Source organism: Mustela lutreola, chromosome 16 (genome assembly GCF_030435805.1).
Source record: "Mustela lutreola isolate mMusLut2 chromosome 16, mMusLut2.pri, whole genome shotgun sequence".
Classification (NCBI taxonomy): domain Eukaryota; kingdom Metazoa; phylum Chordata; class Mammalia; order Carnivora; family Mustelidae; genus Mustela; species Mustela lutreola.
This window is the reverse complement of record NC_081305.1, coordinates 17833608-17847369: the sequence shown is the minus strand read 5'-3', so window position 1 is coordinate 17847369 and position 13762 is coordinate 17833608. Positions and strand designations below refer to the sequence as shown.

Genomic DNA, 13762 nt, shown 5'->3' with positions numbered 1-13762 from the left:
CAGGTTATGTTGGGGAGTTGAGGGGAGGGAAGGCGGGGAATTGATCCTGGCCTGGCTGGCCCCAGGATATATACCAAAACACAGCACATTCTGTTTGTGACACTTTATTGATGCTGGGGAGGTAGGGAGGAGATCTGGAAGAATAGGTGGACCAGTCCCCTAGGCGGGGACTGGACAGGTGTTGAGGCCTGGCCACTACTGCACAGGGAAGACAGAGTTGCCACTGAATGCACAAGGGATGAGCAGCTGCCGGTACTCCAGGGGCAGATGCCGCTCCACAAGCACATGCAGGGAGACTTGGTCGTTGACCAGGCCCTGCCTGTAGCAGAGGGGGATAGAGATAGAATCAGGGCCAGCACTCCCACACCCAGCACCTCCCTGCTTCTGCCCACTTACCGTCGCATCAACAGTTCCAGGTCCTCTGGCCTCACAGTCTTGCGGCCAGCATGAGCAGAAAATACCTCCAGGTCATCACAAAGATGCTGGAAATACTTGTCCAGGCTGCCAAAAGGGTTGGGGTAAAAGACTCAACAGTCTATTGATGATCTGAGGGGCTCCTCTCCCCACCCTGCGTGTCCAGGACTCACCACTTCTCTACCATCTCAAGAGCCTTCTTCTCCATGGGCATCTTAGCATAGAAGCTAAAGAGTTTCACATAGTGGCTCAATCCAGTCTTGTGGGGATCTTGACGGGGCCTGGGGCCATGGGTTCGGGCCCTGGGGGGATGCCTGGTCGGTAGAGGCTCCAGAGGCTCTGAAGATAAGCTGGGGGCAGGAGTGGATAGTTAGCTAAAATGCTGCCCAAAGTGGCCCCTAATCAAATACAAGTCTTTTCTTTTTTTCTTTAAGATTTAATTTATTTATTAGACAGAGAGAGAGATCACAAGTAGGCAGAGAGGCAGGCGGAGAGATGGGGGGGAAGCAGGCTCCCCGCTGAGCAGAGAGCCCGATGCAGAGCTTGATCCCAGAGCTCTGGGATCATGACCTGAGCCGAAGGCAGAAGCTTAACCCACTGAGCCACCCAGGTGTGCCTCAAAAACAAGTCTTACTAGCTCCTGTGAAGACTAGGGCCCATGTGCTCCTTGGCTAACCTGGACAAATAGCTCTAACTATCTGCTGGGGGGCAGTGGGGACCGAGGGCCACACAGAGGCCTGGTCTTTCCCTGTGGCCCTGATCCTCTAATCAGGACCCAGAGTCCCAGTCTAGACTCATTGTATAAGCTAGTACTTGCTCAGGCCCTTGACCCTCAGGCCTTTGCATGGACATTCTTTCCCCTCAGCCTGTTGCTGCCTATCCGATTCTGCTAATCATCCCCCAGGAAGCCTTCTCTGACTATATACTGACTTAGGCACTTCCCCTACCCAGCTTCCTCTAAGAACCTAGAAGCATGCACTAGGACAACACATGTACTCAGTGAGCCCCACCTAGCCCACCTCAAGGTGCTCTCTTGAGTGATCATCTGCATATCAACAGGAAGGGGGATAACTCTTTGGTGCTCAGTGCCAAGCTCAGAAGCCTGCCCCTTCCCAAGAGGTCCATGCAGTACAAGGTCATGGGATCTTACACTGTAGTGCTAGGCGGTGGGGCTGGCTCAAGAAACTGAGGTCGCCTGGCCTGAAGAAACTCAGTGGTGCTGGAGGCCAACTCTGGACTTGCTGTAGAGAAAGTGCAGGATTAGAGGGGGCTCAGGCTTGACTATCTCAACCCACTGTTAAGGCCCACAGGTTCCTTGTCCTGTTCCTCAAGAGCCCCATCTAGCTCTGGTCAGTCAAACAATGGGCCCCTCAGAGTGTCCCTGACCCAACACCACTTGTGCCCAGAAACAAAACCTAAGGGTACAACTCCTCAGATTAGAGACTGAACACAGCTAACCTGAACACAGTCAACCATTTACTCCCCTGTGCCTGCACTGGGGTCTTTACCTGTCCTGCCAGAGATGTCCTCATCTTCTGAAGATCCTTCTGGCTCCTTGGCCTCAAGAGCTTCTGTCATTTCTCCATGTCCCTTAGACTTTTCTGTCCTGACAGAACCTTGTGTTCCTGTTGAGCCCATCACTTCACTCACACTCAAACTTTCCTCCATCCTTTCCTCTGCCTCCTCGCCAACTCCATCCTGTAAGGGCTCTACTCCATCTTCTCCAGAGATAGCACTGCTATTGTTTGGGAGGCTCACAGCAAGGACATCAATTTTCTTTGCCTTTCCTGCCAGAAGTTGAGCTGGTTTTCCAGGATCTGAATCAAGGGAGAGAATATAGTTTCGAGAAGCAGTAGCCCAAGGCTATAGCTCTGAGAAGAATAAGGGTAGTGTAATAAACCCAATCTAGCTCACTAAGGAAAAATGTCCAGAAGCAGACCCTGGGTATTTGTTTGGAGTATCTTGGTCCAAAACCAACTCTGCTCTACATGTAAAAGGAATCAATACCCAGGGGACTCTGCAGGGCACACATACAGGCCTGAGGAGGGAAAAGCACCAGTGCCAGTTTTCATCCAAGGCTTATTTCTGGGCCATGTGCCCCACATACTCACTGTGGTTCTGCAGCCTAGACCCACTGCTCTGTGTCCTACGACTGACAGCCCTCTCAGAATTTTCCGCCTCAGTGTGAGAGAGAAAGGGCAGGGAGTGGTACACACTGGGGGAATGGCCAACCAAGGGCTGGGAGAAGGGCTGAGTGTCCTCCAAAACGGTATCCGTTGGCAGGGTGGCAACAGGGGTTCTGAGGCTGTCACCTGGAAATGAAAGGCCAGTTGACACTGTTTTCCAGGCCCATTTGCTGCTAACCAGTCACCAGGGCCTGGGCAGCAGACCCCATGAGTCTGCCCCAGGTGCCCTTCTGAAAAAACTACCTAGACTTATCTCCTTCCACGGCTCTCTTTACTTACCTTCCTGCTTCTTTGTCTGGCATTCCCACCCTCCACAGCTTGTCTCACCAAAACTGCTCACCTATGCCTCTATACTTCTCACTCTACTAAGAACCCTCCTCTTAATCTATCTAGTGAACTTGACTTGTTTCCTGGAATCAGGCTGCCTGGTCAGTCCTGACTGGCCAGCTGCTCCTGAAACCTGACCGTTACCTATCTCCCAAGAAGCTCCAGCCACCACACCACACCTTTCCTACCCTCAGCCCTGTAGCTTCTCGGGAATATGGGATCCTAGAAGATACTGGGCCCAAGACTACTAAAGATGGCCCAAGTCCACTAAAACATGGACCTTGGAGAAAGAAAGCAGAAACTCCTCATAGATCTACTAGCATGCTTGCACACTGTCCTTGACCTGACAGAGAGAGGAGTAATCCTGGACTCAGCAGCACCTCCTTCGGGAGGGTGTGTGTGTGTGGGAGAGGGAAATCTCAGTCTTACCTGGAGAAGCCAAGGCCAAAGAAGTATCTCGCAGATCCTGCAAAAATGCACCCACATCTACAGCTCGGCGGGTAGGAGGTCTGCGAGCCAAGCCAGGCCTTTGTACTGACTGTGTTTGGAGAGGTGAGGCAAAGGTCAAACTGAGGGAGCTGGTGGGAAGGAGGAGGCACAAAAGAAAGTTAGGTATCTAAGGCCCAATTTTCAAGGGAATTCCCCCATCTGCCCTGGGGATCTCATTTCTTAGAACAGAGCCATGATGCCAGAAAGCTAAAACTTGCAGGGATCAGTATAGTCAGATTCCATCCCAATCAATACCTCCCTCTCCTAACCTTTCCACCAACCCCAGGATAGGCAACAGCACCTGGTGAGGGAGGAGGCACTGGCATTCCCACGAGGCTCTGCTAGAGAATTTAAAAAGAAACCATGGTAAGTTACCAGGCTCATGAGAGCCCTCTCTCACACCTCGTCAGCCTCTCTAGAGGGCAAGAGAGGGTGGCCAAAGATGGTGTTCAGGGTCTTACCTTGGGAGAGAGGCAGTCCCTGGTCCATTTCTTGCTGAAACACTGACAATCTCAGCCTCTGCTTCCTCCTGCCAGGAGCCAGAAGACCTAGAGCCAGGGTTGTGGGGGGCTCAAGCTCAGGAAGTTGCAGCTCCAGGCTACAAGGATGGAACTTATCTCAGACAGGCCAGGAAGCCCAACACTGGCTTCTGGGGCCCTCAAGAGACTCCCGTATCAGAGCTGCCCAACAGCCCAGTGCAAGGGAAGAATTCACTGTGCACCTGCCCCGACTGCTTTCCTGTCTAGAGGACCGGACCACTTGCGGTGTTGGCACTGGCTTCACCACAGATTTTGGCGTCATGATGGAAGATTCTGGGGCTGCAGAGACAGCAAGCAAAGGGCAGAGTTGGCAGGGCAGGCTGCACTGAATGAGGGATACCAAGGGACTGGTGTCTAACCCTGATCAGCAAGTTACTCACCAGTTAGAATTATGTTTTTCAGCAGAGTCCGGGGTGTCTGTTCCTCCAGGTTCCCACTGGTATGAACATGGGCCAACCTGCCAATAGACTGGGTAAAAGCACCAAGGGAGTCAGTCCGTTCCTTTGCCTTGAGATTCCCTCAAGCCCCCTGAAGGCAGCAAGAGCCCTGTAGTGGTCAGTCGGCTGGGCACTTACCCTAGCTCTATGGGAACCTCGCCTCACATTCATCTTTGTTGGGGTGCTCAGCCTCCTGGAGGAAGGTGTTTCAAGTAGAGCTTTCTGGGCACTGTGTAAAGACCAATAGCTCTTAAGTAGGGAGGGGGAACTAGGGGATGCAGAGATATGCTTTTATCAGGGATTTTGGCCTGAAGCCCTTTTCCCTCAAGGCCAGGGACCCAGAAACCACTTGCCCCTCTCACAGCCTCTGTTGCAAGCTCTGTGTCAACAATTCTGTGGATGAAGGGAACCTAAGGAATATGGGAAGAAAGAAGGACTATAATGATCCAGCCAGAGGCAGGGGCTGAGGAAAGCTTTACAGAACCGGCTCTGTTAGAAGTAACAAGAGGAGCAGTTAGAAGAGTTAAAATTAATTATTTATTAATTATTTTAATTCCTGGCATTAAAATAACAAGCCAAGAAGGATATTTAAATATTTGGAAACCTTTTAAGTACTTGCCAGGGTTTCACAACAACTTCTACATTGGTCACTCCAGCCCTAGTCTTCGTTCCAGTCCCTCTCAGATTCCCAAGGCACAACTCCCACCTTATCACTTATAGGTCTAAAACCTACAGTGAGGGGTGCCTGGGTGGCTCAGTGGGTTAAAGCTTCTGCCTTCGGCTCTGGTCATGATCTCAGGTTCCTGGGATGGAGGCCCTCATCGGGCTCTCTTCTCAGCGGGGAGACTGCTTCTCCCCTCCCCGCCCCTGCCTGTGATCTGTCAAATAAATAAAATCTTTAAAAAAACAAAACAAAAACAAAACTGCACTGCCCCAGTCTGGCAGATACAAATTTCCACACCCTCTGCACCAAGAGCTCACCATAGCCCTCATCCACTGATACTACCAGGAGGTCAGGCCAAATTCCCTGCTCTCTAGCAAAGCATCTTTCTATTTCCTGCCTCCAGAATTCTGCCCAGGCTGTGCTCTCTACCTCCTTTCCCACCTTCCAGCTGGGAGCTACAGGGAAAGGGAATTGAATGTGCAGGGAACGGTGGGGACCACAAACGAAGCAGTTCAGGGAAGACGCCTGGGAAGGTGTTGCCCAGAGAACAGGACAAAAGGCCAGATTCTGAGCGCCCAGAAGCAAAAATACCCAAAGAAGCGAGCAGAGTTGAGCTCTGTAGTCCTGAGAACTGTCAGCCTTGAGTCTCGCGGGTGGGGACAGAAACAGCTGACCTGAACCCGGTAAGCGGTGGACCCAGTTCTCAGAACCCTGGGCCCTGAGGCTCTCCGAGACTCCGTTTCCCTCTCCAAACAGGGTCTGCCCTGGATCCTGCTGAGGTCTGACCCCCTAATCCCTATGGCTGCTCACACGCTCGGGCAGCTCCCCGCCATACCCAATTCTAGCACTCCGGCGTCGCCGCGGGGTATGCGTATCCGCAGTATCCAGCAGGCGCCGCAAGAGCGTGCGCGTCGTAGGCTCGCTGTCGCGATTGTAGCGCTCCGCCATCGCCTCAGCCATCCGCCTCCCAACCGCTGAGGTAGCCGAAGCCGCCGCCTTCCCGCCGCAGCATTTAAGTCAACTCTCGCGAGGCTGCCGCACGGCCTCACGGGAGTTGCAGTTCTAACCCTACTGCTCAGAGGCGCGAGCAATGTGTTGCGATGGTTGTAACCTGGTTTTGGAGGCACTTTTACTTGGGAGTGCACCTGGACAAACGTGTCAACCCGTCGAAGCCTTGGTTTCTTCATCTGTAAGTTGAGTATGATATGCACTTATGAGGGGATTGTAGTACTTAAGTGAAATATTTATTTTTAAGTGTTTACTTACTTAAGTAATCTCTACACCCAAGATGGGACTGGAACTCACCACTCCAAGATCAAGAGTCCTTTGCATTACAGACTAAGCCAGCCAGGAGCCCCTCAGTGATAGGATGTTTAACTCAATGTACGATATATAGTAAGCTCCATCCTCAGTAAGTAGCAGTCATTAGTATTAGAATGTCTTATTCCTAGCTTCCTCTGGAGTTGAGGCGGGATACCTAGCCCAGGAAAAAATTAATTTTACCCTCAATGTGACCTGGTCAGATTTGCAAATTTGCATTTGCATCTCTGCCTTTGAAGAGATCAGTCTGTGGGCCAAAGACTAGTGTGCTACTTGTCAACCAGCAGAAATGTTATGATCTCCAAACATGTGCAATTTGGAGATGAATTTTGGCTCTCAAAAGTTCTGGTAACGCTAAAGACTCTTACCATATTTTCACCAAGACAGCCTCCCCATCTTTTTAAAATTTTCATGGAAACTTAATTAGAACTTGAGTTCTGAGTCTCCCATGGAGTTATCCTTTTGCTCCTAGATCAGGTGCCTGTGTGTTTTACATAACTGATTACATTTTATATTTGCTACTTGTTAAAAAAAAAAAAATACTGGGTGCAGGAAGTGAGAGAGGGAGGAATGAGAGACTAGCAAGAACCAGACCATGTGGTGTCTCACAGGCTCTGGAAAGGAGTTTGGACATTATTCAAAATGCAATAAGCCATTCGGAGGATTTAAGCAGAGGAATCATATATATGGCATATCATATATATCTATATCTATATATGGCTTATCACATATATATATGTCTATCCATATGAACAACAGATTTTGTAGAGAAGACAAGATTGGAAACAGGGAGGGATGTGACAAGGTTCTACCCATTCTCCTGAGGTGACAAGATTGAGGGTGGGTAGGGCCTTCAGGATGGGGAGAAAGCTATGCATTTTAGATGTTATAAGTGTAAAAGATTAAGTGTAGATTAGAGGTGATTTTATTTACTGGAAGGTAGAATTTTTTTAAAGATTTTATTTACTTGAGAGAAAGAAAGCATGAGCTAGGTGAAGGGTGGAGGGAGAAGCAGATTCCACACTGAGCAGAGACCCTGATAGGGCACTCAATCCAGGGACTCAGGGTGACCTGAGGCAAAGGCAAATGCTTAACAAACTGAGCCACCCAAGTGCCCTGGAGGTAAAATTTTACTGAGCATAATCTTCACTGTGTGTATATGAAGAAATGATATAAATTTGATCTCTCATTAATATTTTTTGAGTAAGGTAGGTTTTGAGACAGGTAGGAACAGAACTCTACTGGTAATAGTAGGACGATAAAAATACACAATAACAGATAACAATGATCTTTTGCTTAATTTTGTCTCTACTGCACACATTTTATAAACATTTAATCATATAACTAAGTGTGTATTCATGTTTTTATTGTTGTATATTCATCCAAATGAATGCACATCTTTCACCATGGACTGCATTCCTAAGTTTGAAGGGGTTCAAGCTGTGGACCTCAGCTGCATAGACCAAGAGCAGTGGGATGTTTTCTTCTTATGGGTCTGTGAAGCCCTTGCCAATAACCACAGAGCACACTGACTGTAAATAGAAAATGCAATGGTGATGTTTGGATGTAGGGACCAAATAATTCACTTCCCATTGTCCTGTACTTTTCCAAAACATTTTAAGTTTGGGATCCTTTTATAATAAAGCACTTAAAAAAAAATAACAGTTAACTTGGGGTGTTGTATTTTTTTCTTTCATCAGCTTTTAAGTTGCTGGTCTTTGGCAGCTCTTCCTGCCCACGGGTCCTGTCCCTGTGCTTTAATAAACCACAATTCTGCACCAAAGATGTATCAAAAATTCTTTCTTGGTCATCGGCTCTGGATCTCACCCACCGAACCTCACCTATATTCTAGAACTTCATCAATTCTAGGGTCCTGGGATGGAGCCGCAAGCCAGGCTCTCTGCTCAGCGGGCGGGAAGCCTGCTTCTCCCTCTCCCTCTGCCTGTCTCTCTGCCTACTTGTGATCTCTCTCTGTCAAATAAATAAAATCTTAAAAAAACAATAAAATAAATTGCCGGTCTTTTTTGTTTTTATGTCGAATAAGTAGAAATAGTATACACTAGGGCGCCTGGGTGGCTCAGTTGGTTGGAGGACTGCCTTCGGCTCAGGTCATGATCCTGGAGTTCCAGGATCGAGTCCCACATCAGGCTCCCAGCTCCATGGGAAGTCTGCTTCTCCCCCTGACCTTCTCCTCGCTCATGTTCTCTCTCACTGTCTCTCTCTCAAATAAATAAATAAAATCTTAAAAAAAAAAAAGGCTTCAATTTCATTCCCATGGTCTGTAATCAGGAGGGAAAAAATGAGAAGGGAGAGTCTGGAGAAAGGGTGAAGAAAGGCAAGAAATAGGAGAAAGGGGGAACTCAGCAAAGGAGGACTAGCTTGTAGGTAAATCCCCAGAACAACTGCCTGGCCTTTCTGCTTCATTTTCCACAGCCTCTCTTGCCCTTTAGAACATTTTCTTCATACAAGTGGTGGGCTGGAGAGGTATCTTATTACAATACAAATTCTGTCCATCCTCTGGTTCTTCAACAGCTCCCAGTCATCTGCAGAATTAAATCCCAAATCTTTTAATTTAGCCCAGTTTGGTATCTTTCAGCGCTTCAGCTACCCTGCCAGTCCTCTTCCAGGCTTTTTCTGGGGGCCTAACCTAGTTATTTCCTCAGGACCAGCTACTCCCCCCTCATTCAAGCTTTTCACCATTTTTTCTTCTTTGGCTTCCGCTTCCCATTTTCTTCTCTGTCCTATTCATCAGTTTGTAGCACTTATTTCTGTGATTAGACATCCATTCGGGTGCATTCACATCTATTAACCACAAGTCGGACCCTCATCCTTCTATGTAGTCAGGCCTGATCGGCTGCGCTCCTTCCTCCAGCAAGGTTCCCAACTCAGTGCACTGTACCCTCCACACAGTAGGCACATTCTGGTGTTTAGGCGAGTATGTGAGTCAATTCAAGCAGCAGCTGAATTAGACGAGTCCTCAACGCAGAGAAAGGGGCTCCTGAGGTCTTTCTGGGTATTGAAGCTCAGGTCCCCCACCCAATCCCTGTGGGAATGCCATCAATTCACAGCCCCCAGGATTGGAGAAGCGCTTCCGGCGGACACAACCTCACCCAAATCCTAGTCCCCCGTAACCCAACCTCTCCCTTAGGCGGCGCTCCAGGCCGCAGTCGCCGAGCTCAGCGCACGGCATTACGGGAGTTGTAGTTTCCGTAAGCAAACGCCCAAGGCGCTTGCGCACTACAGAGGCGCGCACCGCCCGACCTCCCTCCCCCGCATCAAGATTCTGGGTCCTTGTGAAGGGCGGTCCAGGCGACAGCGTTCCAACTGAATACGCCTCTATAGTCGGCCGGGGATAAGCCGGGTGGTAAGAATCTGTTCTGCGTGGGCCGTCACGGTGCCCTGGAAAGCGGCCGGAATAATCACACCCCCGCTCCGGAAGTGAGCATCTTCTGGCGCGGTGCATTGTGGGGGGCGTAGTCCTCCTTCCCAGGCGGTCCTTCGCGGCGTCCCCGGGGCCGACTCCGGAGCGCAGGCGGGCGGCCGGGCGGGCGGCGCAGCGCGGGCCGGCGGGAAGCGTATTCTGGGCACGGGGCGCCGGGCCAGGCCGGCCGCGCCGGGCGGCAGTAGTGGGAGGCCGCCTAGGCCCCGCGCGGCGCCGCCCGTCGAGGGGCGGGCGGCGGCAGACCGACCGGGCCGTCGAAGGGCTCAGGAGGCCGGTGGGCCGGGCCGAGCCGGGCCGCGCGGCGCAGCCATGCCAGGCTTTACGTGCTGCGTGCCGGGCTGCTACAACAACTCGCACCGGGACAAGGCGCTGCACTTCTACACGTTTCCCAAGGACGCTGAACTGCGGCGCCTGTGGCTCAAGAATGTGTCCCGCGCTGGCGTCAGTGGGTGCTTCTCCACCTTCCAGCCCACCACGGGCCACCGACTCTGCAGCGTCCACTTCCAGGGCGGCCGCAAGACCTACACTGTGCGGGTCCCCACCATCTTCCCGCTGCGCGGCGTCAATGAGCGCAAAGTAGCGCGCAGACCCGCGGGGGCTGCAGCAGCCCGCCGCAGGCAGCAACAGCAGCAGCAACAGCAGCAGCAGCAGCAACAACAACAACAGCAGCAGCAGCAGCAGCAGCAGCAGGCGTCGCCCTCAGCCTCCACAGCCCAGGCCTCCCAGCTGCAGCCGAACCTGGTGTCTGCCTCTGCTGCTGTGCTCCTCACCCTTCAGGCCGCTGTAGACAGCAGCCAGGCTCCGGGGTCCGTTCCCCCAGCGCCCACCACTCCCACCGGCGAAGACGTAAAACCCATCGACCTGACCGTGCAAGTGGAGTTCGCCGCTGCAGAGGGCGCAGCTGCCGCAGCCGCCGCGTCGGAGCTAGAGGCAGCTACGGCAGGGCTGGAGGCCGCAGAGTGCCCTATGGGCCCCCAGCTGGTGGTGGTGGGGGAAGAGGGTTTCCCTGATACTGGCTCCGACCACTCGTACTCCTTGTCGTCAGGCACCACGGAGGAGGAGCTCCTGCGCAAGCTTAATGAGCAGCGGGACATCCTGGCGCTGATGGAGGTGAAGATGAAAGAGATGAAAGGCAGCATCCGCCACCTGCGTCTCACCGAGGCCAAGCTACGAGAAGAACTCCGTGAGAAGGATCGGCTGCTTGCCATGGCTGTCATCCGAAAGAAGCACGGAATGTGAATGGGTCCGTCCCCCTTCGGCTTGCTGGGCTCCTGGACCCTTCTCAGCCTACAGGGACCTTAGGCCGCTGCTGTTGAACTCCCCTATACTCCTGGGGCACTGGTTGACAGTACTGAAGCTTAGGGCAGCTGGACTCTCTTGCTGGTGACCTGACACCCTCTCTTGTTTTCTCCTGAAGCAAGGTCCTGAAGTCTGGGATCTCAGACTCTGCACAGGTGACACCAGCAATTATGACTTTGTCCCCCACTCCCCACCTCACCTCCAGTTTATGTTGCAGGATCTGCTTAAGCAGAGGCTTCAGAACCACTGACCTTGAAAATGACCCACTCAGGATGCAGGTCGGATGCCCAAGACTATGGGTTTGGGAAGACAACTGCTTGAGGTTGGCCAGCATTGAGACAACTCTTCCGGGTGTAGTGATAAGAGATCCAAGTAACATCAGTTCTCCTTTTAGTGCTTTTCCTTCCCAGGTGCAGCCTGTGATTCCGATGGGGACTGGCAGATCTGTGCCTCTGCCTATAAGGACCTCCCTCCCTCCCCAGGAGGCCATCTACAAGGGGATCTAGGTGACCTGCTGATGATCCAGCTTGCCAGGGACTTAGGTTTATCCTGTTATGTTTGCTACTGGTTACAAATTCTATTTTCTGTACAATTAGTCAGACTAAAGTTTTCACTGTGTTTGTTTGGCAAAACGAATTAAACAGAAAGTAAGGTTTTAATTTGAGTTTCGCCATTTTATTTTTATAAAGGCTCATTTCAGTATTCTTGAAAGGTGGGGAAATAGACCCTCTAAACAAGCCTCTACCTTAGGTCTCAAGGACCACACTGATCCTAAGACTAGCAATACTTCAATGACCATGTTTGTCCATAAAGGGACCCTGAGCACATGGACCCTGGCTCATAAGGTTCTCACAGAGTTCCTGGCCCAGCTTACTCGGAAAGTGAACCGAACGGTCCCAGTTTGCTGTGGGTTAGGAGAAGGAGCAACTGAGAACTAAACCAAATTGTGACTGCTCACTTCTCTTGACGGTTTTGAATTCCTCATGAATTTTCAGCTGCGGTTGAATTTCACTCACCATTTTATCCCTGGTACAGTGGCACACATGGGCTTGCAGCTACTTAGTGAGGATCACAGCTGAAAGTAGCCATGCTTCCTGCACACATAAGAACTCTTGTATAGATACCTTGGCCTTGGTATGTTTTCGTTGTGGAAAAGTTGGGATTTGTGATCCCTTGATTCATTTCTTGTCTGTTTCTATGCTTTTTTTAAGATAAGGTAGGGGTGAGGTGACATTTTTTATCTCTAGGTCCAAATAATTTAGCTCAAAGTCAATGGGGGAAAGGCAAGCTTGTAAGTCTAGCCCTATTTACTATGGGTGTTCGGGCACAAATGGACACTTCCTGGGCTCCATAAAACATGACTCCCTTCTCTCTTACTTTAGAAAAAGCCACTTCCCAGGGGGCTTTCTCTCTATCTGTGAACGGAAATAACAAATGTTTCTTTAGTCTCTGCTCTCCCCTTGGCCCCTTGGCACTGACTTGAGAAGTCTCTGGTGGGGAAGTGGGGTGGAGTATAGGTTGTACAGGTGCCTAATTGGGGAAGGAATGGGATCTCTGCCTTCCTAGCATTAGCTCTGGCTTATAGTAATGTGGTGGAAGCACAGCATTGCCCTTCCAGGCCAGCTGGGACTGAAGCCCTTTGTGAGCAGCCATTGAACCACTCTCCCACGTCCCCACTCTCCACCAGGAGTGAGGGCTTTCCCAGGCTCAGTCTATGCTGTTAAGCATATCCTAGTTCCTGTTTGTTGAAGGCACACTATTTCTGCTTTGTCTCACTTGCACCTCTCAGCAGCACTCCTAGGACAGGTGAAGGCCAGGCTCTGGCCAAGACTCTTGGTGTCTGGAGGTTATTTGCATACAGTCTATCCAGAGTTTTCACTTCTAGGGTGTGGGGGAATGACAGAACAAGGGAGGTCCCAGATGGACCACCAGAGTTCTCACTGGCTAAGTAATAAGCATCGAATTAGGCTAAGTAGTGCAGACCTGGTCTTACCAACCATCCCCAGGAAGTGAATGTTGTGTGTGTATATTGGTGAAGGTGCAAAACTTATGGAAGAACAGGAATACTGAGATCTCTGGCCAGAAGGGAAAGCATGGAGCTGCCAGCATATTTCCCTTACCTGTGGTCCACCTGGGTTAGCTACAGAGCATTTCCCCAATAGGCCTGACTTAGACACAGGCCTTACTTCAAATGTTTGTAATGCCCAGGAAACGATGGAAATGGGATTATTGACAATCTGGTCGCTTAAGTCACGGGGAAAGTTTGGGAGAGCCAGTTCGTTTTTCTTGTTAATAAAAATGAAACTCTTAGCTGCCTTGCCTGCTGCAAAAACCAACAAACAAAAAAACCCAACTTGGAATGTTTTGGAGAGCCCAAGTGGTACAAGTGTAAGAGTAATCATGTCTCCAGCTGAGTCCGACTTGAGCATTTGCGTCTCCAGCCCAAAGGAAAGCTTCGACTGCTCGAAATCAGGTTTGGGCCTGGTAGGGCGCATGAATGTTGGGACAGCAGACACTACGGGGTTCCGCCCTGGCTGACTTTAGAGCACCGCTCGGAAGAGTCGAAGGGCCAGAGGTGGGAGGGGTAGCTAGAGGACCAAATGGGAGGAGAGTTCCGGAGCGGAAACAGCGCAGGGGCCCCGGGA

At 50.9% G+C, this 13762-nt stretch overlaps 2 protein-coding genes across 7 annotated transcripts; one reads left to right on the top strand and one right to left on the bottom strand.

Annotated features, from left to right (window-relative positions):
• Positions 1-94: 94 nt before the first annotated feature.
• On the bottom strand, positions 95-6355 carry CENPT (centromere protein T). Of its 6 annotated transcripts, none has more exons than XM_059153591.1 (13): positions 5867-6355; positions 4531-4621; positions 4336-4423; positions 4138-4234; positions 3878-4014; positions 3718-3754; positions 3357-3505; positions 2526-2726; positions 1923-2231; positions 1565-1655; positions 588-764; positions 397-501; positions 95-319 (listed from the first exon to the last, which is right to left on the bottom strand). In XM_059153591.1, exons 1-13 carry the CDS (start codon positions 6241-6243, stop codon positions 196-198), a joined length of 1983 nt encoding a protein of 660 aa, XP_059009574.1. In that variant the 5' UTR covers positions 6244-6355; the 3' UTR covers positions 95-195. The 6 variants fall into 6 exon arrangements, with proteins under 6 accessions (XP_059009574.1, XP_059009573.1, XP_059009576.1 ...); XM_059153590.1 differs by having other exon boundaries at positions 3718-3757; positions 5867-6349; XM_059153593.1 differs by having other exon boundaries at positions 3718-3757; positions 5892-6149.
• A 3316-nt stretch (positions 6356-9671) lies between these two features.
• THAP11 (THAP domain containing 11) lies at positions 9672-11776 on the top strand. Its single transcript, XM_059153596.1, has one exon. The coding sequence runs from the start codon at positions 10128-10130 to the stop codon at positions 11055-11057; it is 930 nt and encodes a 309-aa protein (XP_059009579.1). The 5' UTR covers positions 9672-10127; the 3' UTR covers positions 11058-11776.
• The last annotated feature ends 1986 nt before the right edge of the window (positions 11777-13762 follow it).